The sequence below is a fragment of the Microtus oregoni genome, unplaced genomic scaffold (assembly GCF_018167655.1).
Source record: "Microtus oregoni isolate MIOR12 unplaced genomic scaffold, Mior012 000035F_ref0000213, whole genome shotgun sequence".
Classification (NCBI taxonomy): domain Eukaryota; kingdom Metazoa; phylum Chordata; class Mammalia; order Rodentia; family Cricetidae; genus Microtus; species Microtus oregoni.
The window spans coordinates 8,406,416-8,433,395 of NW_024543094.1; the positions used below are offsets into that span (position 1 = coordinate 8,406,416).

At 40.3% G+C, this 26,980-nt stretch overlaps 1 protein-coding gene across 3 annotated transcripts in view; it reads right to left on the reverse strand.

The window, feature by feature from the left end:
• Positions 1-26,980, reverse strand: part of Larp4b (La ribonucleoprotein 4B) — a 76,100-nt gene that overhangs the window by 19,245 nt on the left and 29,875 nt on the right. For all 3 annotated transcript variants that reach the window (XM_041630645.1, XM_041630644.1, XM_041630643.1), the window contains exons 3-11: positions 25,866-25,925; positions 15,165-15,312; positions 14,556-14,696; positions 8,592-8,670; positions 6,930-7,066; positions 5,311-5,414; positions 2,455-2,565; positions 1,469-1,522; positions 1,121-1,333 (exon numbers count right to left, since the gene is read on the reverse strand). In XM_041630645.1, coding sequence (XP_041486579.1) covers positions 1,121-1,333; positions 1,469-1,522; positions 2,455-2,565; positions 5,311-5,414; positions 6,930-7,066; positions 8,592-8,670; positions 14,556-14,696; positions 15,165-15,312; positions 25,866-25,925 — 1,047 coding nt within the window. The remainder of the gene's footprint in view (positions 1-1,120; positions 1,334-1,468; positions 1,523-2,454; positions 2,566-5,310; positions 5,415-6,929; positions 7,067-8,591; positions 8,671-14,555; positions 14,697-15,164; positions 15,313-25,865; positions 25,926-26,980) is intronic.

Consider the following 26,980-nt stretch of genomic DNA (forward strand, 5'->3'; position numbering starts at 1 on the left):
TTGATCTGTAGAGACCTGGCTGCTTTTGCACACAAACGCTATCCTCAGAGCTTCCTTTCTTTGACCCTTCTTGTAAGTTTACATGAACATGAAACCAGGTTAAGTGACAACACAATACTCTTCAGTCTTTGCTCTAGGTTTAAAGCCTCTTTCTGATTGTATCTGCTTTTGCAGTAGCAGCTCCTGGGCATACTCATTTTTTCACATTTATCCTCATATTTCAAGACCCACATTTTCAAGTCTGACCAAGTGTCTCAAGTTCCCGCTTCTCTATACTGCCACTGCTTGCCTGCCAGTGAACAGTATTATCTCCAGCTGATCCTGAGACCCTCCACTTGTTCTCTGATCTGGTCCACAGCCACATCCTGGACATGAACTCTTCCAAAGCTAATTAATCCCTTGATTTCTGCACTCTGACCATTATCTTCTATGCATCCTCTTTTACCTTTATTATATCCAAATCTCTTACACAAACCTACAGACCTTTCTAACTGGGACCACTCATTTTCAAGAAATTTTACTACACAAGGTTAATTTTTTGTGTCCTACCTCACTAAATTAATGAATCCAAACCAACTTTCTTGGAATCCGTAGAGCAAAGCTGGAGAAAAATGACTGTATGCATTATAAACTTATGAATTTCAAACACAAACCTTAACAAAGGCCAAAAATTAATCATGTTACCTAACCCTGAGGTAGGTGTGAGAACAAAAATGGTTTTGTGAGACAGAGAGCACTTGCCCTGCTTTCCTGGACTGTTAGGAATCCTCCATGACAGAGCTCCTCATGTCATGTCCTTCTGTTCAGGACAACAGTTAGCCTCCAACTGGTAGAGTTTTTACAGCACTGTGTCGCAGAGAGAATATGACAGGAGGCAGGAAGGCAAGGATCACAGGATCGATGTTTTTCACTGCACAAGACTCTATCCTTATTCCCTAATTAAATTTAAAATCTACACCATAATCCCCATGTCTGGATACTAAGCAAACTGTAGGCACCTGGTTCTCTTACTAGATTGGGATTTTAAACTTTCAAAGTGCCTAGTACAAAATCTAAAATGTGAATCTCTGCTACGTAAATTTAAAAAAAAAAAAAAAAAAAGCGAAGGAAAAAGACTTACCAAGGGTGGATCGAGATAACTATGTGTTGTTGACCACGTCTGGGGGGCAATCAGGCCGTACAGAGGGAACTGCTGCTGGGGGCTGTACACTGGAGGTAAATAAAAGGACGTAGCATAGCGCTGCTGCTGCGTGTAAAGGTTCATGTCCAGAGGTCTAAATCCATTCTTTGGCAAAAAAGTGTTTATCGCTATTGCCTTTGCTTTTATCCGTGCCTGTTTGGAGACATTTAAGTTCCAATTATAACATTTAAGAATGCTGATCAGATTAAAAAAAAAAAAAAAGGGGGAGGAGGAGGAGAAGGAGGAGGAAGAGAAGAAGAAGAAGCAATAAACAATGGTCTTACTTACCCTAATTGGCTTTCCTTGAAAAGTTCTGACTTCTTCTCGAAGGTATTTGTAAGCCTAGGGGTAAGATCATCCAAAAGACCATTTTGTCAACTTTGTAAATTAACTTTATAGCTCAAATAATCATATGTATGAGTGACTACAGCCGACAGGTTCCAAAAGGGTGACTGATTCCTGATACCCTTTCAGACACAGATCCCTAAAAATATCCTTATTATGGTACCTGAACCCCCAAATTATTGTAAAATTTTTAAATATTTAAATATAATTTTATAAGTATTAATAAATATCATATGAGCCTCCCCAAGCAACAAACTAAGACTCCTGATCTAGAAACAAAAAAGGAATGCCTCCTCCCTCATGTTAATCCCAATTTGAACCTGGGATTATGTAGTATAGGAAAGGAAGTGCTTGAAAGGAAAGAAAAAGACTGAACTATTCGAGCCATTATTACTATATAGCTCCATGCTCATCTGCAAATTAAATCTTTATCAAGCCCCGACTTCATGCAGAGGCTCCTGTTTCTCTTGTGCTCACCTCTCCGATTCCCCAGGTAGGCTGCGAGGATGCACCACACGGTGTTTCTTCCCTTTTGGTCTTTCAGGTTTTTCTGTATTTTTTTTTTTCTTCTAACTCTGATCGCACTGCTTAACATTCATACTTGCTGGTATGTTTTCCCTAAATCAGATACCTCCTCTAAGAGCACAAAACTTCTCAATACCTTTAAAAGCACCTTGCTACACAATGGATGCCCTTCACAGGTCAGGGGTAGGTTAAAATTTTCCCACTTTTCTCTTCTCAGAACTGAGACCAGATCTGATTTCCTGAGACTGTTTCCTCACATACACTAAAGAAGTAATGTGACATGCTTTCGGTAGTGCCACAGAAAGACACCTGTGGGTTCCTAGAGGCTCAGCATCCTAACTTCTGCTATGTACTCACTGATGGTAAACTATGTACTTCAAAGGCTGGCAAAGGAATGCACTTACCTGCTGTGCATCAGCTTCTGTTTCAAAGGTAATAAACCAATTATCATTATAGGCAAATTCACAGTTTATAAATTTTGGTAAATTATCTCCTTTAAATAGTGCTTCTACTTCCTATAAGAAACAAAGAAAGTTAGAAATTAGTCCTCACTTTCGCTACTTCTGGTCCTCATCAAATTAGGTGGCAAAGGTATTCCCATGCTACGCTGCAGCGATGGTGCAGCTCTGTCCCTCTTTCAGAAACACTGCAGGGAGCACCGCAGGATCACATGCCACAGAGGAAGTCATTACCGACAGCTTTCCCTCCTCACAAGGAACTGGAATATGAACAGTAAGGGCCGGGGATGTAGCTGGCTTGGTAGCATGCCTTGCCTAGCACACAAGAAGTCCTGGGTTTGATCCCCAGGAGCACATAAACTGAACATTGTCGTACATGTCTGTATTTCTTTTCTTTTTTTTTTTTTTTTTTTTTTGGTTTTTTCGAGTCAGGGTTTCTCTGTGGTTTTGGAGCCTGTCCTGGAACTAGCTCTTGTAGACCAGGCTGGTCTCGAACTCACAGAGATCCGCCTGCCTCTGCCTCCCAAGTGCTGGGATTAAAGGCGTGCGCCACCACCGCCCGGCCATGTCTGTATTTCTAACACTCAAGGTGGAAGCAGAACAGTCAAGTTCAGGGCCACTTGGGGTACATGAATCCTTACCAGAAGAGGGGGAGGGGAAGAAGGGAAGGGGGAGGAAGAAAATAGTGTTATCAGTAGGCTGATAAACACACAATTTTATTTTAAAAGATAGCTTGAAAAACAAAAATGTTAGCTGAACTTTTGTTTCTGGCCAAGTTGAACTAGATTTACAGTCCCGGATAGCACAAGTGGAAAGATAAAACATGTACTATAGGCTTTTTAGACAGCTGGCATTAACAGGCTGGGAGCCTTCCCTGAGAGAACATGAATAGAGTGGGCCAACAGTGCCCAGCCTAGGGTTTCCAGGTCGCAGGATGGGCAAGTCTCCAGAGCTTTGTGGAGGGTTCTCTCTAGGCCACTGGCCAGAAACTAAACAACCAAAATGGCCAGGCAGAATAACCCTACAGCCAGCTCACTGGGCAGTCAGAGTGGCAAGCCTCAGCTCAGAGAACAAAGAGCAAGTGAACAAGAGTGCGCCTGCGCCCGTAGGAAAGCCGCTCTCAGCCACTTTACAAATGTGCTGAGAGCAAAGTGGCGCCAAATAATTTCTTGCCTGTGTTTTGGAGCTGGGAATCTTGCTGTTTGGCTCAGAATAGCCTGGACTCCTAGGCTTAAATAACCCTTCCTTCCTGCCTTAGACGTGAGTAGCTGGGACTACATGTGCACACCACACAGAGGATCTTAACTGCATCTCAGAATATCTACTGGAATTCAAAACTGTTCAGTACCTAGTAAAGTAATAATCACATAGAGAAACAAAAAGTTGGGCTATAATGAGAAAGATCAATCAGATTAACCTTATAATAAATGGCAATGTTAATAGACAAGAACAGCAGAATGGTTACTGAAAGTCCATCTCAGAGGCCCAGAAAGGGGAAGCTTGAGAGTGATCACCTTCAAAGCTATGCATGATACTATCTGTAACCAAACTGCTTAAACAAAGATACAACCTTCCAAGAACCAGAGAAAAAGATGTGTAATGGGGAGGAACAAAGGAAAAAGGAACCAGAGAAAAAGATATGTAATGGGAAGGAACAAAGGAAAACGCTGGCAGGTGTTTTTCAGCAGAAACAATGCAGATTAGAAGAGAACAATGTGATTAAAATACAGGAATCAAAAACACTCCACCAATCCTGAAACGTAACCAAGCCAAAACAAAACAAAACAAATAAAAAGGGGGGGAAAAAGAGAAAAGAAAACAAAATCCCATAAAACAAAAACTCCAAAAACCAAAATCAAAAACCAAACCAAAACAAACACCTTTTAATGAGTTCCAAATCAGGATTCTCTCAAACACACTAAAGTTGAAAAAAAGGTTTTTCAGTACAAATATGTGTCCTGAAAGTGTGTATCATAATCTATCTCAAAGGAATTAGGCAAAAAGACAAAGAGAACCTGACAGAAAGGTCAGAGATAGAATTGCCCAACCTTCAGACATTGCAACAAAGCAACAGCATCAACCAGGTTCAAAAACCAAACACAAACATAAAAAACTCATCCCGTTTTAAGTTTATGGTTTTGTGTTAGATGGCATCCTAGTTACCACACACTGCATGCATGCAGGTGGTGGGCTGCAGACCAGACACGCCTGAAAACACTAAAGATAGTAAATATCAGGGCCAATCATGGTGGCACAAACCTAAAATACTAGCATTCAGGTGGGTAAGGCAGATCATGAGTTAAAGCCCTTAAAATTGAGACCTTGCCTCTAAATAACCAAACTAAACCAATCACCCAACCAAAAAGAGTTATACCTAGGGAGACAAAACAAACAAAAATCCCAAGCCCAAACAAACAAGAACAGCAAAACAACAGAAGCAAACAAAACAAACTAAAAATGATAAAGAGCGAGCAAAAACATCATATACTCTCCCCACCCAGTACTCTTATTTCTTAACCCATTCAATCTTCAATTTCAAACTCCTGAAATATGCAAACCCTATTATTTTTTAAAATTTAAATATATAGAGGAATCCTGAGACCAAAAGGCATGACAGTTATTCTTTCTACAAGTGAATCACACTGTAATTATTAGTGTATACACCCTGGGAAAAGGTTGTTTCTGTGAACAGTTTTTCTCAAATAAGCCCTTTCAAAAACATGAAATACACATGTCAACAGATGCCAACAACAACACCATCTCAGGACAATGTCAAGTACCACAAGTAGAGGGATGACTTACTTCCACAGGGGTAGACTCAGATATTTCACGCAATATTACTATGCACCGGTTTTGATTTGGCCTTACTTTCTCTCCTTTCTCATCCACTTGGACTAAAGGTAAAGCTGTGAAGAAAAAAAAAATGATAAAAACACACACAGTACATGATACTCCAACAGTATATATGAGCGCTCATCAGAGAAACCCGTACACATGGCAAATTATTAAAATGTTCAAAACCAACACAAGCTACCAAACCGTTTAAACCCATCTAGAATGTTGAATTTTCAAAATGAAGGAACATGTAAATCTAAAAGATCCTACAAGAGCTACCAAATATACACAAAGAGGTGATGGTTTGTAGATCAAACAGATGAAATACTAAAAGTGCTAGCCATAGGATTAATGGTTTTCTCCTTCCTACAGTAAAATCTGACAGCTCTGACAAATACCCAAGAATAACTCAATAAACAGACTTAGTGTAGTATGGACAGACAGAGCCAAGTTGATGGTTCTTTAAACTAGATCGGATGGAATCAAACCCAGCTACACTCCTCACGTCTATATTCTAAACGGCAATACTGGAAAGTAAACTACTGCCTTAGGAAATGTCATTTAATACTTCAAATTCCTACTGATCATTATGCTTCACAGTCTTTAGCTTTTTGTATAAAGAGAGAAAAACAAAAAATTTTATTTGTTACTAGAAAATCCAATTAAAAAGTTGACAAAATGGCTCAATCAGGTAAAGGCACTAAGTGCTCAAGCCCATTGACCAGAGATCAAGCCCCAAAACTCATTCCAAACTTTGTCCTGACCTCCATGTAGCACAGTGGCACATACAAACACCCCCCCCACACACACACACAAATGATAAATTTTAAAAGACATCCAACAAAGCTCTAATGGAAGATATCTAAAGCTCTTTTAATAATAGTGTTAAGTCCAATGCACACAAGAAAACTTTTCAGACAACTGTCTCATCAATGCATAGGGAAAGGGCAGCATAGACACATACACATACACACACACACACACACACACACACACACACACACACAGAGGATAGTTTGTGAGAGAAGTAAGACTTTCATTCAGACACGGTAATGTCCAAACATACAAACATTTGCAAGCAATATGGCTGTGCTGGCCTATGCGGCACACTGCACAACATATTCTTTGTGAAGAGCCACTGTATACAGCTGTGCCACATCCACAGCACTTCCAAGGAAAAGAACAGGAAAAATCGTTCACCTGGAATTTGTAGTTTGAGTATAGAAAATGAATTTTTATAATGAAAAACAGTTTGACTTAAAAGGAACATGACACATCACAGCAAAGTCTGTAAAGAAGGCATCATACAAATACAGCACAATTTTGATACAAAAGGTAACACTTGTATCCCTAAAGCACTTATAGGCTTACTGTGGAGTGTTTAAACATTCACATTATGTGTCAAATTTCCAAGAAACAGCTTCATTCACAATAGTTAAGGAAAAAAAAATCACAATATTTCATCAAAACTTAAGTGCCACAAAGGTACCCATAAGTCTATCTGATGGCTTCTGGTGAAGAGGTTTCTAGTAAGACAGATAATGTGAAGACAACAATCTTTTCACTTTAAATAGGCATCTACTTACATCTTAGCACTTCAACAATCAAATCCACATCAGTACTCAGTTTCTTGATGTGGTCAAGGTTAGCTACCGTTGTAATTGGCACATACTGGTCACTATCCATCTGGGAGATAAGATACATGTCGCTAGCGAGATTCTCCCTGTTGAAAGAAAGCAAACTCTTTTAACTAATATTTCTTTAAAAGAAGTTTCACCAGAGGTATCAATGTGGTGTGGGACAGGTTTGGGGTGAGAGCTGAGTCTAAACTCCATCTGATACTTGCTCATTTGATGCAATCAAAAGTAGCCAGTGGATTAATTCTTGTAAAATGCAGTTATAGCCAGGCATGGTGGCACATGCTTTTAATCCTAGCACTTGGGAGGCAGGTGTAGGTGAATCTCTCTCTTATTTGGACACCAGCTTTGTCTACAGAGCAAGTTCCAGGGCAGCCAGAGCAACACAAAGAAACCCTGTCACAAGAACCAAAGTAAAACAAAAAAATGCAGCTATAGCTCACCTTTGTTCTGGACAGTATTTGAGCAATTTATTAAAAATTGCACATTTTTTTCCAATAAGGAAATCCAGCTAAAAGCCACAAGAAATATAAAAAGGTTAAAATGAAGTTAGTGCCCCAAATGCACCATAAAAGTCTGGACACATATTAGAGGCACTGCAGATTGGCTCTGGCATCTAGGTGCCATAGCTAACAAGAAGGAAACAGGATCAGCACAGTCAGTCAGGGCAGAAGGTACAGCACACCACCAGCAATTAGGAAAAGGTGTGCTACTTCCTGGCATGTGGGCCAAAGAAAATGCTTCCTGCAAATTCTCATGAAAAAGACTATGTGTAATGTAACACAGAAAATCTCAAAACACCACAAAACTAAAATACAGTAATGAGTTGCTAGGCCTTTTTACAGTGTCTCTCAGTGAAGGTCAAACAGTCAGAGTAACTCACTTGAGAGGAAACTGCTTATCTCTTGACTCAGGTGACAACACTTACAGCTATGGGAGGACTACACCAAGGTTTATGAATGGCAGGGAGCTGGGCTTCACAATTTGGGACTCATTTTTACACCATACCCATTTGCTAAAACTCAGTACTGTATTAAGTCATGATGAGAAGAAGGAAGAAAGGGGGCCCAGGCATTGTTCATTCATCTTAAACAGGAAACTCTTGGTGTCCTCAGAGCTACAGGGGACTTCACTTGTGGCTAGTTACCTACCTTCTTACTCAAACTCATCCACACGTCTACTAACTGAAAGGTTCATCACTACCTTAAAGGTTCTACTACATTTTTCAACAACAACAAAATGTCATTTAAGGTAAACAAAGTCAAACATATACCTAAATGTGGGCAATATATACAAACAAACCAGCCCGCTACAGCAGTATTTTGGCCATTTATCTGAAGGCTCTTATGGAGGACTCATTTATGGTATATTGCGCTTATGCAACAATCCATAGTGAAGTCTAGACAATCGTCACCAAAATGGATCTGAGGCAAACTCTTCAGCATCCCTGGCCTGAGGGTCATCACCAGTTCTCTATAAAACTTCTGGTGAATAAGCAGGCATGAAATTAGTTAGTTATAAACATACTACTATGAAAACTCACATTTGTGGCCATAACCAGTGTGTAATACAAGAAATATTAGGCATTAAAAAAATTACTAACAGCCTTACCTAGATAAACAAAATTCCAATGTTTTTTTAAGCACTTCCCGAGGGTCTTCCTGGCTTTCTGGTTGAGACTCATTTCCTCCTATATAGAAGAAATAAACAACTCAGAAAAAAATAGCTTAAAATTTACCAAGCAGTTAATTCAGTATAGCACTCCTGTGTTCTTGCCTGTGTACATGCACAGTAATACGAAAAGTGCTATTTTACCTGTGAGAAAAAAGTAAACTGTGAAAAACAAAACCAAATCATTTCTCCTAAAACAAAAGTTAAGAAAACAAAGATTAAATTTCATTAACAAAGTTTAGCAGCAATTTTGTCAACACAGGCTTCCTTCGTGTTTTGCTTTACTTCAAAAATGATTTTTCAGGCCGGGCGGGCGGTGGTGGCGCACGCATCTTTGTGAGTTCGAGACCAGCCTGGTCTACAAGAGCTAGTTCCAGGACAGGCTCCAAAACCACAGAGAAACCCTGCCTCGAAAATCCAAAAAAAAAAAAAAAAACAAAAAAAAAACAAAACAAAAACAAACAAAAAAAAAAACGATTTTTCAGGTAACAGACAAGAATACTGACTGACTCTAAATAACAGCACAATATAAAGAAAAGAATCAGAACAAAGAAATGATAAATACAGGCAAAACCTAACCACCCCAGATAGAAATAAATAAAAAGGAAGGGCTGTAGATTGTTGACACGCTGGCCATCTGGACTAAACTCTATGGGAGAATCCTCATGAGAAGACACCAAAGAAATCAGATTCTCAGACACAAAACTCTTTCTACATCAAAAACAAAAAACAAAAAACAAACCAGCTCAAGAAAGATGTCTGGTGGCTGTGTAGGTATTTATGTGTATGGGGTCACAGACATCAGCAGGAGAGGCAGTGGCCTCTGGCAGAGTGAAGGCCCCTGCCACCCTTAGCTCTCAGGATACCTTATGAACTACTCTTTAATATCACAGAGATGAAAGGGATTGGATAAGTAAAGAGTGCTTGTACATATGTCAGCCAAGTGAACACAAAAGACACTTGTATTCTAAAAGTCAAGGTTAAAGACCATGACAAAGCAACGACAAAGCAGGAGAATTCAGAACAGACAGTTGAAAACAGTGTTACTGAGCTTCCACAAAATCCATCTTCACCAGCAAAACGGAATTAAACTGCTAAAATAACCAAGGAACAAAATAAACAAGACCATAAGACCTGGAAGTGAAAAAATGGCATGTCAATCCTTGATCTGGAGGCTTGCCCTGGTTATCTCATTTAAATTTGTTTTCCATTCTCCAAATTGAAGAGATATTTATTTGTTACAGGAATTGAGAATTCAGCCTAAATGAAGCAAGGCCTCTGCTCTCAAGAGGCCAACATTCCATTGAGAGAGGCAGACAATGGACAGCTAAAGGAGCCACTGCCGGCATAATGAGACTGAAGTGACCCAGAGGAAAACAGCCTGAGCAAGTGGCCAGAGCAGCACAGTGCTGCCCCACATGGAAGGTGCTATCTGAAGCAATGGAGGAAAGTGGAAGTCAAGTTCTAGGCAGAAGCCCTGAGAGTCAGAGTCAACAGACAGACAGCGAAGTCACAGAAGGATAATTGGAGGTTAACACAATCACTGAGGGTAGACGACCATTCAGGACTCAAACCACCACAGCCAGTAAGGAAGACAAAAGGTCTGCCACTTAGCCCGGGGGCATTTTAACCTTCCTCTCTGAAGCAATAGGAAAGCCAATGGCTACAGAGAGATGTGTCTGAAGGCCCATGATGACTACCATGTGGGAAGTAGAGAGGGCAAGAGAAGAAAATTATTTAGTGGTGTGAAGGAATCACCAACTAAAAATGACACAGGGGTTGGAGAGATAGTTTAGTTGGTATGTGCCTGTTGTGCAGGCCGATGAGGACTCGAGTTCACTCTCCCACACCCACAAAACTAAACTGAGTGTGATTTTCCCAACACTGGCTGGGTGGAGATGGGGATGGAACAAAGACAGGCAGATCCTTGGAACTTTCTGCCAACTACTGCAGCCTTAATACTCAGACCCCACTGAGAAACCTGGAATGACTTCTTCCTGAAGAACGACACTGGGGGTAGGCTTCTAGTCATATGTACATATACACGTGCAAGACATACTCATACAGACACACGAAACATTTTAAAAACCAGGGTGAGATATAGCTCATTGGTGGAGTGCTCCCAAGATTTTAGAGGCCTAAGGTTCAATCACCAGTACTACAAGGGAAACAAAAAGAAGCAAAACAAAAAGAAGATCTAGTCAGAATAAGGTTTTTAAAAAGAACTGGATAAGGCCGGGCGGTGGTGGCGCACGCCTGTAATCCCAGCATTCGGGAGGCAGAGGCAGGCGGATCTCTGTGAGTTCGAGACCAGCCTGGTCTACAGAGCTAGTTCCAGGACAGGCTCCAAAACCACAGAGAAACCTTGTCTCGAAAAAAACCAAAAAAAAAAAAAAAAAAAAAAAGAACTGGATAAATGCAATTACCAAACTATAAAGACAACTATGTGTAACCTTTTTGTTGAAATGACTGGATAAACTGGGCTTTGCTGGAATAATTCAGGGTAAAATAGTAGTGAGCCATATAAGCGCATAGAGGGACCACAAATGCATATTACTAAGCAGAAGCGGTCAAGCTCAAAAGGCAACTCAAGGAATGATTTCCCTCTGGTACCCTGAAAAAGGTTACAAAGAAAGCAAAACAAATTCCCTAAACAAAACAACAACAAAACAAAAACAATGACTGCCCAGGGCTGGGGAAGAGGAATTGATACAGAAAACACAGCAGTCTGCTTTGACTGTGAGATTGTCCATGATATTACACACTGACAACAAATGTTGTTATATGCTTGAAATGTAGAATACCAAAAAGCAAACCTAATATAATTATAAACCATGGGCTTTGGGTGATAACGATGTTTCCATACAGGCTCATCAGTTGTAAACACAACACTCTGGGGAGTGATAGTGACAGTGTGTGTGTGTGGGGGGGGGGGGGGGACGGGACTACACAGTGTGTGGGCAAGCACATAAGGAAACTATGCTGGATTTTCTGTTCCATTTTGATATGAATTAAAAACCGCATCTTTAAGGGCGGTGGTGGCACACGCCTTTAATCCCAGCACTCGGGAGGCAGAGGCAGGTGGATCTCTGAGTTCGAGGCCAGCCTGGTCTACAGAGTGAATTTCAGGACAGGCTTTAAAGGTACAGAGAAACCCTTTCTCAAAAAACCAAAACAAAAATAAACAACAAAAACCAAAACAAAACAATAACACTCTTTAAAAAAAAAAGTAACATCTTTCCTAAAAACTATGGAGTCCCTGTACCCTAAATAAGACATCTACATCACACCTTCCAAGGCTCAGGTAACATAGCTGAAGATGGAGGGTAGGAATATGATCGCCAGAGGTTGGGGAAGAGTGCTGCCAAACAGTGACATGCACCTCACTGCAGCTGTGGTGACAAAATTGAGCCTGTTATCATTTCATTTGCTATGAGTAGGGGAGGGAAATTCGTGCAGCTATCCCAAGTGTTAACAGGTACTGGGAGAGGGACTATTTCTTTGGTAATACAGCCACTGATAAGCTACCAATGTCCCAATGACAAGCCTCAACTCATGTTCAGGAAGTGAGCCTAATTAAACACAGCAGGTAAGACTCACAGTTTGTTTTTTTTTGTTTTTCAAGACAGGGATTTCTCTGTATAATGGCTCTGACTATCCTAGAACTCTCTCTGTAGACCAGGCTGGCCTCGAACTCAGAGATCCACCTGCATCTGCCTTCTGAGTGCTGGGATTAAAGACATGTGGCACTACTGCCAGGCTAAGAATGACATCTTAAAAGAATAAAGATTCTTGAGACCATTAGTCATGGAAATTCAAGCTTAATTACAGTGAGCTCTGCTAGCTGCTTCCTTGGAGAGAGCGTCTGACTGAGCTCCTGGGAAATCTGGGCCCACTGCAGTGGAGAGCAGCTTCACAGTTCCTCTCCTTACCCTTCCCTTCCTTTGGTTTCACTCCCCAGTGTAGGGCGTTGAATCCAGGACATATGCTAGCATTTTACAGACGGATTCAAGTTTTGCAGATCACAGCAGACACAAACCTGCAGACAAGGAACTGCTTTCTCGCCATCACCTATAAGCGTTTCACATCAGCACACACCTGGCTTCCAAAGAGAATTAAAGTATTTCTGCTTTTCCTTCCAAAAATAGCTTTAAATACCCCTTTTACAAAGAAAAACTTTTTATAATTTACACTTTCTAGACATGTTCACCATTCCCTTGTTTTGGCATCACTCTGCTCCATTCCAATGTGCTGTCACTTCCGTGTCAGTAACCAGTTAGTGCTGGGTAACAAGGAGGAGCTGATCAAAGCAAATTGCTACATGCTGGTGAACCCTTGCTTATATGGAGGTTTAAATCACTTAAATTCAAGAAGGCTAATTCACATTTACCTCTCAGAAAGCAGCATGGTTTGACTTTTTTCTTTATAAATTCTTACCTTATTCATTTGAGCAGATTTTCTTTCACATTAAAAAAAAATTATTTTCATTTTATTTTTAATTTTGTTATTTTTTGATTGTTTGGGAATTTTATATCATGTACCCCAATCCCACTCATCTCCCAGTCCCTATGTATCTGCCCCTCCAACCTACAGCACCCCCCTAAGAAAGTTAAAAAAAAAAAATAAGATGAATAGTAATAGAAAAGAAAAAGAAAACTATTTCGCTCCTCCACCTTTCCCACTTCTTTATCCTAGTGGCATTGGGAAGCTGCTGTCTATCACAGTTCACCCCTCTGTCCAAACAGTTTTACTTGCAAATGCTCATTGTGTCACTGGAGAGGTTCAAGGCCTCTGGCCTTGGTCCACCATCAATACTGGACCCCCAGTGACATTCCTCTCAGATGCCTTGCTGTTGCCTGGAGTCACGGAGATCCTGCGGCTCTGGTTCCGCAGCATCCCTTCATATACTCCAGTAGTTCAAAGGGGTAGATATTGGGGTATGCCCTGGATGTGTGCCTGGGTGGCAGCTGACTTGGTTAGTCCAGGCCACAGGGACAGTTCCTCTAGGGTGAAGGGCAGAACCAGCTCTCTGGGACAGGGTGAGGTGGGACAAGCTTTCCCAAGGGTGTGTGAGAGCAGCTCTATTAGGGGCGGGGGCAGCTTTCCCCTGCAAGTTGATCACAGATTTAAAGCAGAAGGTTTGACCATAATTTAAGAGACCCAGTGTTTACAAAACACATTTCCCACTTAAGTGACAATGCTGAGTTTTGTCATTATCTGAGAGTCTTAAACTATATGTAGTTTCTGTGGATCACTATGTTCCACACAGCAGAAGCCTGCATCTTCCCATCTGCCAACTCCATTTCCTGATCTTCCTGTCTGCTAACTTCATTTCCTGCTCACTAAGGTAAGGCTTCCCTACACTTCCAAATGCTGACAGAGAGCAAGGCAGACTGAGACAAGACTTGATTTAAAACTTGAGGCAATTACACACTGCAACAATAAGAAACAAAAATAAGAAAGGAAAAAATGTACTCAACAGGTAACTCCCCAAGTTTCTTCCTTTCTTCCTGACACTCACTGCACTGACAAGGGGACACAGTTCAAATCTTCTGGCTTCCCAGACTCTGCAGTGAAATTTCAATTGCCTTCATTTACCACTGTATTCTCAGCCCATCCGACCTGTCTAACCTTCCTCAGTCCAAACACTAACTCTCCATCTCTGTCCATCTGGACACTTCACCCTGTAAACACCCTTGTGCATCTCATAACTCGATGCCATTTGTCCCAGAAGCTAACTGATAATCTCCAGCACACCTTCCTCTCCAGAGTCTCATTTCTGAATCCACCAGTTTCAAGGAACACTAAAAGGAGGCAATGAAAAATACATTGTTTAAAGACAGAGTAAGAAACTAAAGCATAAAGATTAAAATAAGTGAAACCAAATCCATAAAGTAGGCTTACCTGTCTCATTACTTTCAGGCAAAGGTTCGTATTCTGAATGGTCCAGAGCCAGAGTGCTCATGTCTGTCTGTTCTGCCTCCGGTAAGTCCGAGAGTGCCACATTCTCATGACTTTTGTCACCATCGCCATTGGCATCCAATCCTAGAATTGCAATTTTATCCCAAAAGGCCATGTTAGAAGAATAACTTTCTCTTAAAATAAAGCTTACATTAGTGGCTACTCAAAGTTTTTTAATTGGATTATAAAAGCTCCCAAGGCTCTAAGTCAGTGATCTTCAACCTTCCTAATACCATGACCCTTTAATACAGTTCCTCATCTTGTGGTGTTCCCCAACCATAAAATTACTTCATTGCTACCTCATAACTATAATTTTGCTATTGTTTTGAATCTCTAATGTAAATATCTGTGTTTTCCGATAATCTTAGGTGACCCCTTTGAAAAGGTTGTTTGACCCCCAAAGGGGCAGCAACTCACAGGTTGAGGGCTGCTGCTCTAAATATTACCACAAACCAGGGCACAAATAGGACTGGATAAGATAGGTTAAAATGTTAAGGAAGGCAAAGGTTTAAAAGCAGACTGCTCCAGGTTCTAAGCAGGCTCCCTACTCACCCTGCTGGTCACAGTCTGCAGGATGGCCAGGGGCCTCCTCCCACGCGGCATCCACACCAACAGCTGCACTACTCGCTTCCAAACGGAACATATGAGTCCCCCATACTTTTGCATTAGGATTTAGCTCTGAAACTTTAGTTGTTGGGACCTAGAAAAGATTTAGACACATACACATATAGATATGTATATCCTAAGTTCAACCAAATGCTGTTTTGTTAGTTTATAATTTTAAAAAAAACATATAATGTTAAGAGAATATAGGCTTAAAGGGCTAACCTAGCTAGTCACACACACCTTTGGGATGAAATGAGGATCAAAAAAAAAAAAAAAAAAAAAAAAAAAACCCAAACCAAACCAAACCAACAATGAAAAATGTAGTCAGCCATTCTTACAAGGCTGCTACGCACTGCAAATTACAGACTCCTTCATCTCACCAAGCTCAGTCTCAACTGGGTAACTGACTTCCCCTACGACCTAACACAAATCCCAATTTATAGATTTACAAATTCAATACAATGTAGATGGAAACATCTTAATTAGAAAGTTCCAAGCACATAAACAAGAGAGAGAAAACTAAAGCTCCTCCTAACAGCTAAGGCAGGAAACACCGTACACTCTCAGCAGAGCTACTGGCTCCCATTCCTGAGAGAAGCCTCCTTACCACCTCGGTGCCTTCACAGCAACTCCCGGAGCGACTCCAGGTGGCTGCAGGTGATGTTGACCCTTCTAATCTAGGGCTCTCACCTGTGCTAACATCACTGGGGCTTGAGTCCAGCATCCCACTGACAGCTGTGCAGTTATTTAATCTCTAGAAACATCACCTGACAGTGTGGTGCTGGTCTCACTTTCTAAAGTGAACAGGAGTCTTTCTCGTCCTTCCTTCTCTCTCTCTCTTTTCTTTCCTCTCCCTCTCTTTTTCTTCCTTTCTTTCCTCTTTCTTATTTATTCATTGATTGTTTTTTTTTTTTCTCTGCACAGGGTTTTCTGTATAGTCCTGGCTGTCCTGGAACTCAATCTGTGGACCAGACTGTCTTTGAACTCAAGAGATTCGCCCACCTCTGCCTCTGAAGTGCTGGGATTAAAGGCGTGCGTCACCATCACCTGGTAGAATTTTTCATTTTTTTGGTGGTGGTTAATTGCATAAAAGTATTTGGTAGTGAAATGTAAAATCCAATGTGAAGCTCCACAGGTTCTGAATGGCTATTCTAAACTGAATGGAAGTTCACTGAGGTTTATAGACCTAGGTTCTGGTTAAAACTGCATGATGGGTCTATTTGCAGGTTCTTTTAATTTTTTTTTAAAAAAAATTCAGATATTCATAATAAGAAATAATGTGATGAAGCTACTGGCTAAAGGCACTCAGCACGAAGCTTGGTTCCCATAGAGCACACGTTAAAGCATTAGCTCACTGGTTACAATGACAACAATAGCATCTGATGCTGGAGACTTCGAAGATTTCCAGCTCAGAGTATCAGAGTACTCTTATAGGACTTTAGGTCATGTTCAATTCCAGACACAGCTGCTTACTGTTTCTAATACACCAGCACTTCTGTACTTCAGTCCAGTTTGTCTAGCATACTTTGATTTCCTTTCTGACTACTTGTATAAACACCTTTTAGATTAGGCCCAATTCTCTTCCCAGTACCACAAATCACAAAATCAACCTTTCCCATTCCAGTTTCATTCACTATATTAACAGACTCTCTTGTCACATGCACATGCTATACATTTTTTAAATTCCTAATACCAACTAATGTTAATCATTTCCATTTTTAGTACCTTTTGCAGCAGACTAGCATGAACAATATATGTTCTGCAGTTTATAAAGACAGATTTCATGGCTTCCTGGCTGTGAAGTGCCCACAAGCAGCACTCAGAGTTATTACAGCATGGCATGGTTAGTCTTCCATGTGCCTCCGCCTGGACTGTATCTGTGGTCTATGTAAGTCTTAGGTGGCAAACACCAGACACACTTTGCTTACCACTGTGTTGCTAATATCCAGCAGTATTTAGAACATAGTAGAAAAGTACTTGGGAAATATGCTGAATGAATACTTAACAAAGTAATAGCACAAGAAATATACATTTTCCACAAAACGACATGGTTTTAGCTCACAAATGACTCAGACCCTACTGTTAAAAAATTATTTTTTTAAGATTTATTATGTATACAACATTCTGCCTTCATGTATGCCCGCGTGCCAGAAGAGGGCGCCAGATCTCATTACAGATGGTTGTGAGCCACCATGTGGTTACGAGGAATTGAACTCAGGACCTCTGGAAGAGCAGCCAGTGAGTGCTCTTTAACCTCTGAGCCATCCCTCCAGCCCCCTGTTAAGAAATTATTACATCTTAGATGCTGAAGTGATGGCTCAGTGGTTAAGCTCTTTCAGAACATCCAGGTTTGATTCGCAGTACTCACAGAGCAGCTAACAACTGTGTGTGTGTGTGTGTGTGTGTGTGTGTGTGTGTGTGTGTGTCTTCAGTTCCAAAGGATCTGACACTCTCTTCTGGCCTTCTTAGACACTAGACTTACACGGTGCAGGCATACATTCAGGCAAAACACCTATACACATAAAATAAATCTTTAAGTGGGGGGACCTGGGGAATTGGCACAGTGGTTAAGAGCACATGTTGCTCTTGCAGAGGACTAGAGTTTGGTCTGTGTGGTAGCTCACGACCTCTTACTCAAGTCCAGGGAAACCGAAGACCTCTTCTGACCTTCCTTAGCACCAGGTACACACATGTTACATAGATACATGAAAGCAAAATATTCATGCACATAAAATAATAAAACAAATCAATCTAAGTAAGAATTTGCCAGGTGATGGTGGTGCACACCTATAATTCCAGTCCTTGGGAGGCAGAGGCAAATAAATCTCCGAGTTCAAGGCTAGCCTGGTCTACAGAGCAAGTTTCAGGATGGCCAGGATGACACAGAGAAAAAAAAAAACAGACAATTTTTAAAAAGGAAAAAAATCATTATTCTTTAAGCAGCTATACATTCAAGCCAGCTATGACTTTTGAGTGCTACACAATTTTGAGTGGTTAACTAGGATTCAGTAATAACAACAGCAGAGATCTTATATCCTGCATTCCTACTATAATCAGAACAAGCCTAACAGGCAAGTATCACCAGCACCCCCTTTCACAAGAAAACTAAGACCAAGAAAAGTTAAATAATCTGCCAATGGTAATGATGGTAGTTAGGAAATTGTGCTCTAATTTAAGCAAACACAAAACATTCAAGAACTGACTTCTCAAAATTCACATAAAAATATTTTTATTAAAGAACAACCTGCTATTATTTACTTATAACATGGTGTATGAAACTTGTGAAGGATTATAAGAATCCTTGTTTAATCTGCCTGGCTCAATGAACCACAATTCCCCCTCCACACACTGAAAATTTGTGGGTTGGAAACAGTTATTAAAACCAGAAGCAAGCTGACCTTAGCTGCCACATTCTAAAGTGATTGTACCTAGAAAGTCAACACTGCTTCTCTCTGAAGGATGAGGCATCCCACCAGCAGGTTCTGGTGTGCTGTACATTCAAAACACTATGCTTTTCTTAAAAAAACACTGACTCACAAATTTTTATTTTACAGATGTACTATAGAATGGTCTTGCCAACAGGATATTGAACAGAAACTAGAGGAGTTTCAGAGAGGAAAAAGTAGATGGGAAAACTAGAATAGGTGAGATAATGGAGTAAAGAGTTAGGAACACCTCAGGAAAGACTGAATTCTGAGTCACAACAATGCTATCTCTGCAGAGATACAGCAGCCCAATATAAAGTTACTTCTATAATACCTATAACAAGACTCTTAAATTAAGTTTTGAAAGTTAAGGCCAACACATTAAACACAGTAATACCAGACATCAGTATACTGCTTAGACATAATCTCACAATTGAAAAGCCAATTTAATACAGAAAGCATGCACCTTGCATAAAGCCACAAAGAAAAAGACAGCACTCAGTCTGTACTCTGCATAAATGTACAAAGCAGTTAGCAATTGCTAGTTGCTAATAATTGTGCACATTTAAATAAAAGATTCTTTGTATATTATCTTAAAAGTTTAATTGTTTATAGAGTTTTGTCCTCTCCAACTACTTAAGGAGACAAAGGACTGTGAAGGTTAACTTCTCTGGTAACATTCCCAAATGTGGGTACAAGAGCAATGTGAGCATGGAGAAAGGGCAGGCAAGACCTGACCAATGAGCAAGTCCTCCAATTACATGACCTGTTGAGTCCCATTTTACAACTCTCTCCTTAGTATTTGACTGAAATCTATCTCCTTCCTATTATCAACAGCTTTTCTTAATGATTCCATAAAAATCACTACAAATAAACTACTGGCTAAATAAAGAAAAAAAATCTTTCTATTTCAGGCCAGGCTTTTGTATCTATGAGTTTCTTATCTACAGATTCAACAAGTCACACATCAAAACTATTTGGGGGAACATCCTGTATAACTACTAAACACATACAATCCTTTTCTTGCTATTTCCCTAAACAACACAGTATAGCAATTATTCCACAGCTCTTACATGGTATCCAATATTTTAAGTATTCTAGAATGATATCAAGTATGCAGGAGAATGCATATAGATTATATGCAAATACAGTAGTGTCTCACAAAAGGGACTTTTATCATTAATAATTTTGGTATCCATAAGCTCTTGGAACCAACCTCCTGCAGAAAAAAAGGGATGAGTATATGTCTAACACTTCGGTGCACCTGTATTATGAGCAAGATTGGTTTTCTGTTGCTGAATAATATAAGCATTCACTTCAGATCTAGAAAGATGCTCAAGTTAGCTACCCAACATCAGTAGCAAAGCTTCTTCCAAACCACTGAGGTTGGTACACAGGTGGTTTTGACTGACACTAAGCTTTTAGGGCAGTTACAAGTAGCAAATTTTCTGCCTTAGACACAGTATAAAAAGAAGACACACCTGAAATATATTTGTGTTTTGTAAGTATAACATGTTGTCAGTGACTTTAAATACTTGCTGAAACTCCTCCTACTGTCCATCTGATCTCTCAAAAGGGTAAGGGACACTAAGCAAAACAGTATCCGTACAAAAAGGTCTGCACAAGGCTGTGTGGGGTAATTAGTGGGGCATGCTTTAGCACCAACAGTTAACGCAGTTTAAACTCTGGTTTAAATATATCAATTAATAATATATATTTCTCATTTGAAAAAGGTTAAATTGATGCTTCATGCATTCACAGTCTTACAAATGCATCCAGACTGCCTACAACCTAAATTAACTAATTTTCACAAACACAATCAGAAGGTAAAGACTGCATGAGCACGACACAACAAACACTGATACAGCATACTTACTAACTGTCCACCTCTATTCTGCCATTCCCAAACAACACCATCCTCTGACACTGGCAGCGGATAAGGGGTCTGTTCCAATGAAAATGAAGTATTTCCTAAGTACGGGAGCTTATTTTGCAGATTCTCATTAAATATTTGTGCATCTTCTGTCATGTTTTCTGTGGCTGTGTTAGCCCAGAGAAAGCCCACTTGATATCTACCAGACCCACCTGTAAGTTCTTCCGAAAGTGCCTGACTTGCTAGCCCTGCTGTTGGGTAATAGGAAAATTTATTCAAACAACGAATATAAAACTCTTCTGGGATCCTGTGCCAATCCATTTCTGAGGAATTTTCAGACACATTTAGGATGTCCTGTGTTGGTGATGAGACACAGTCACCACTTGGCACTGCACACTCTTTACTGTCTGCTGGGATGGCAGGAATTGCCTGGAGAGTATCCCTGGGAATAGCTGCAGGCACATCCACTTGTATACAGTCAACACCAAAAAAAGAGGAATATCCCTCAGAAGCGTTGCATAATGCCATTTTCTTAAAAGTCACCTCAGAGTTTTTTGAAAACTGCATCTCTCCATTTAAAGTGGATTCTTTAAGGGTAGATTTGGCATTTCTTCTTTTTGTCCGATGTGGGCCTAAGCAGTCAATGCTGTTAGGATCAATACTGTCCTTATCCAAACAAAGTCTCTCTTTCTCTTCTTTGCATGTTAGTTTTTGTTTGCTCAATTCTGATGCATTGTTACCAAAGGCTCTAGAAACTTCTTTAACCGATTCAGACTTAATGAAATGCAGTTCTGGGCTTTTGTCACTATTAACCCACTCTGCTTCATGGGACACTGGACTGGGATATAAAGGTGGTACAGCAGTATGGTCTGGGTATTCATTCACTCCATCTGTTCTGTAACTATTTTCAATTTGATTAGTTTCACAACCAGGATCTGCTGCTACGTCGGAACCAATACAAGTTACTGTGCTTCCACTGAGCACAACTTTACATTCAGGAACACTTGTTTCCCACTGAAAGATTGTTTTAGTATCTGACTCGGCATTTTCTATGTCCTCCTCACTGATCTCTCTATAATTAGCCCTCTGTTGTTCCTTTTCAGCCTTTTCTAGTGCACAGGGCCCACTGGATTGTTTGTGTACTGCACCAACAGAGCTCTTCACATGCACTTCATCTCCTGTGTTATTATGGAGGACTGTTTTCCTTGCTTCAGTGTCAGGACAGGGGAAAATGAAAGCAGGGGGTGTTTCTGGGTCCTCAAGAGGTCTGGAGTGATCATAAGACTTGTCACTTGGCATTCTTTGTGGAAGTCCAAGCTTCAGCAGATCTGTCATCTGGACCACCCCTTCTGTGTCTGGTTCACATTCAACTTGAGTTAGATTACAGGTCTCTGTCTGAGCCTTTTCTGTCCTACTACCTACACAGAGGTCTGCTTGATACCAACATTTCAACTCCCTATTGCCAAGGCTCTCAGTCTCTAAAATACTCATTCTATCTTCATCTTGGTAAGTGGAACCATTTTCAGAACACAAGAACATCTCACCTCTGTTTGCCAGTTGGATACTTCCAGTTTCCAGACTGCTATCTCTCGGGTTCTCCTTCATCTGCACTGGCTCCCGGTGGGGTATGGGATTAGGACCATCAGGTTTGCTCAAGGTAACTTCTCTGAGATTAACATGAACTGGGAGATATTCATTGACTAAACTCTCTGAAACTAACCTTTTGGGGCTTAAATTAATCTTATCTGGACCAAAGGAAAGGATCCTACCTGGACTGTTGACACTGATGTGAAAATAATCATTGTCCTCTAGTAGCTTTTCAGAGTTGTGCTCTCTTTCTGTTTTAGAGTTTAAACTATGGCCAGCACTAACTGTTGTAGCCTCAGGTTCACCATTCCCATCAACATATGAAATGTCATTAAGTAAATTAACAAGTGAATCATCCACCTGACTTCCTACTCCTGAAGCACCGCTCTCTCTTTCTTCAGATACAGCACGCGGACACTTTAATGAGTCACTGCCTATGTTAATATTTAATTCAGGGAGTAGGCCAGTATTATGTAATGTACTATGTTCTGGGTGATCTTTAGGGAATTTGGCATAAACTTTTGCCCTCAGAGACTCAGCTTGCAGGTCACTGATGTGTGCTTCATCAGATGGTTCACAGTCCACCAAAATAGCCAAACTACATTCACTTTTCTCGCTAAATGCTTCTTTTGTTTCACAGGGGCATAGGTTATCCTGGGGTAACAGTTCTTTATCCTGCAGCTTTAATTCTCCTGCCCTCTGTACAGTATTTGAGGCAGCACATTCTTCCCTGTTAGCTACAGGCCAATCCACTTGGAAAACTTCATAAGTAACAGCTGAATGACATCCTTCTGCAGCTGCTCCATACATGGGAGTGTTCTGTTCTTTGTCCATGTTCAAGGACTCCGGATCTATAGCACAAATACTGTAAAATTTGCTCTCCATTGAATTCTTACAATGTTTGTCACCAACACAAAAAAGGCTTTTATTTTGCAACTCTCCAGTAGATACATCTACAGAGTTATTCTTATTAAAACTACTTATTTGAACATTTAGAACTTTTTCTTTGTCTATTAAAGAGTTTTTACAAGTGGCCAGGTAACACTTCAGATGGTCACTTAGACAAGTTTCCTCCTGCTGATCAGAAGGCATGGGCACATGTGAGAAAGGCTGGTCATCTTCAGAACAAGCCTGTCCGTCACTACTCATACACAGTGGGTCACTGACAATCTCAGAATTCTCTTCAATAACAACAGTATCTAAATTCTTGTCACCCTCATCTAAATTTTCAGACCCATGAAAGAACTCAAATGTGGAAGAGGAATTAGAATTCAGTGACTGCTTTGATCTATGATCCTGTCCGTGCCCAGACCTTGTAAAAACTCTAGTCCACACAGTGACACCAGCGGCTGCTCGGCTGGGTCCATTTTCAACATTGTGAAGCTCCTCACCTTCAAGGGTATCAAATAATGAAGATAAAGTTTTACTTATCTTGTTCTCCGGTCTCTTCTCTTCCACAGATTTTTGTAACAGGCCAATTTTCTCATTGTCACTATCACTACTTAATTCTTTGCTGAAGCAACAGCCCATATCGAAAGTTCAAAAACGCACATCACAATGCTTGTCCTTTTCTGAGCTTCTACAAATACGTCTCACACTAACTTGCTATCATTTCTGAAAAGAAGCCAACACACAGTACCAAAAATAACTCCTTGCACAGCAGTCACATGCTACTGCCACTCAAATCCAAATCCTAATGACAACAGAGCCCTGCCTGGCATTCATCAGACTCCTTGTGCTGAAATCGAAATGGCACATGGAATGTAAAGGTACAGAACAGCAGGGGAAACAGAAACATATATGTGCATAAATTTAATTCTAAAAACAACAAATTATTAGCACAGCCAGAAGAAATTTCAAAATTCTGGTCTTTTTTTTTTTTCAAGTATTTTAGTATCTCCTGGATTTTATTTCATAAGACAGTAGTCACCAAAGAATTTCCTTTAAAGAAAACAATACCAGGAACTTAAACACTTACAGTTACCAGTCTGCAAGGGGACACAGTGGGTAAGGGTACTTGCTGTGCAAACCTAATAACTTGAGTTCAACGCCCAGATGGAACATCTGACCTGCACATGTTTGCTCTGAACAGGTGCACTTGCACTCTTACACACATACACACGCGCGTGCACATGCAATAATGAAAATTTTTTTAAAAAATTCTACATTTTACAGCTACTTAAAAGTTTAATCTTGCTAGGCGTACTGGCATACGCCTTTAATCACAGCACTCAGAAGGCAGAGGTAGGAGAACCTTTGTGAGTCTGAGGACAGCCTGGTCAACAAAGCTACACAGAGAAACCATCTCGAAAAACAAAGAAACAAACAACCCCCCCCCCCTATATATATATTTAGCATTATATACTGCTAAAAATATTTAACCTGTAAGATACTGCGCTAAAAGCAGACGGTTGTTATTTTGTTTCTTTTTTTAGGTTTTTTTGAGACAGGGTTTCTCAGTAGCTATGAAACCAGTCCTGGAACTCACTCTGTAGACCTTGAACTCAGAGATCCACCTGCCTCTGCCTCCCAAGTGCTGAGAATAAAGGCGTGCCCCACCACTGCCCAGCTCAGTTGTCATTTTTAAACAAAAAAGTATTGGCTATTTTCAGACCATCACGCTTTCTGACTGTGAGCCTACTATTCAGTATGTAGATACGTAGTAATTAAACATTCATTCAGAAACAGTGTCATCAAAAGGCAAAGTTTGTTGATGGGTGGGGTGGGGTGCAGGAGGTTAAACCTTGCATAAGTCCAGCAACCACTCTACCACCAAGCTACATCCCAAGACAGTTCCTTTGGTTTAGTTCTCTTATCTTGTTATCTTTAAGTAATTTTAAAAAATTATTTCTGATTGGGCCAGTAGAATGGCTTAGTGAATAAAGACAGTGGCTGCCAAGCCTGACAATTCAAGTTTGACCCCTGAGATCAACACTGCAAAGGGAGAGAACTGACTCCCCCAATTTGTCCTCTGACCTCTATACACACACTATGACGTGTGTACACACATACATGGAAGGAATAATTAAATATAATGAAATGATCATTCTGACATAGTTCAGGCTTTATTGAGTTGTCTAGAGCTTAGTGCCTAAGAAGAATCAAGCTCCCATATTACAATCAGAAAAGACTTGGTACTTCTCAGAAAAACAAGCACTTCTACTAATATTGCTTGTCCTTACCCATCTCTCTCAAACAGCATCTCTGCTCATTTATGCTGAAATGCAACAGAATCAACAACTGAAAATGGCCCTGAGGCCAAAGTAATTCCACTAGGAACACTGACTGGGGCAACTTGGCTGCAGAAAAGCAGTAGGAGTTAGACCTTGAACTCTTGCTTCTCTAGTGCTAAGATGACAATCATTGGCCACCACACCCAGTTTATACAGTACTGAGGCTCTCTCCTTACACGTGAGGCAAATCTTCTATCAACGGAGTTATAGATTCAGTCTATGTCCTTACTCTGTTATTATTTAGAATTTGACTTGCGTACTCTAAAAAATCAATTACATTAGCTAAATTCAGATGAACTGGAAACACTGTCAAGAATACTTGAGAATAAATGTATCTGACACTTCCATTGTGAAAAAGAGACAAAATCAATACTTAACACATTCAAGGGCACATTGTCAAATGGGTCCTCCTTTTGACAAACCTAAACATTTTTCTAATTCTTTTTACAATACATATTTGGGATAATGCCATATCTGGCAATCTTGACTGTGGCTAGACAATCTGTGATAAATCTAGAAAACAAATTACCTGAGTCAAAGCTGGGATGGAACTTGTTTGAGAAGTGGTTTGCGATATAGGACCATTCATCTGTAAAATTGAAAACATAAAAACTTCATCATTCTAACATAAAGAAAACATAATTTCAAACCATATTAAGAAGCAAAACCAAACCCACTGGGGGGGGGAATGCATGTTTTTACATTGCAAAAAAAATTATGAATAATCATATTCAAAAGAAGAGAGAAGCTTTAAAATGAAGTACTAAGTGAAATTTCTGATAGTTTCAACAGGGGTGATTTTAAAAAGCTACTTTTCCCAACACTACTTAGAACTTTAAATATTATTGTTTGACAGGATTAAATGTTATTGTTTTGGTTTTTGAGACAAGGTTTCTCTGTGTAGCTCTGGCTATCCTGGAACTCACTCTGTAGATCATGCTGGCCTGGAACTCATAGAGATTCATTTACCTGTGCCTCCTGAGTATCCTGGGATTAAAGGTGTGCACTATCACTACTCAGCTAGGATTAAAAGTTTTAAAAAATTAATTATTTATAAGTCCATTGCATGCAAGTATATGCACTTGGGCGCAGGTGCCCTCAGAGGCCACTGGATGGCCTGAAGCTGCAGTTATAGTAAGAGGCTATGAGCTACTGGGGGGGAGGGGGGTGCCAGGAACTCTAAACATTGAGCCATCTTTCTAGACCAGGATTAAAATTCAAAGGTAGCCAAAACAACAAGTATAATAAAAATCCTAATTAACTTTACTATAATATAATACTATATTAGAGTGGGTGTTTAGTTTTCAGAGCTATTTTATATGTATCTGAATGTTCTGCCTGGTACCCATGGGGGTCAGAAGAGGGGTCAAGTCCCCTGGAACTGGAGTTATAGATGGTTGTTGAGTCATGATGTGGATGCTGGGAACCAAACCCAGCAAGAGCAACAAGTGCTCTTAATGATGGAGCCATGTCTCCAGCCCACGTCTTTTTTCATTATTTTATTTCTTATTATTTGTATGTATGTTAGATGTATGTTTACAACATGTGTCTGAGTGTGTGGGGCGTGGAAGAGGTGCCACAGTGTGCATATGAAGTGAAAGAACCACTTTCACTGGTTCTCTCCTTCCACTGTGGAATATGGGA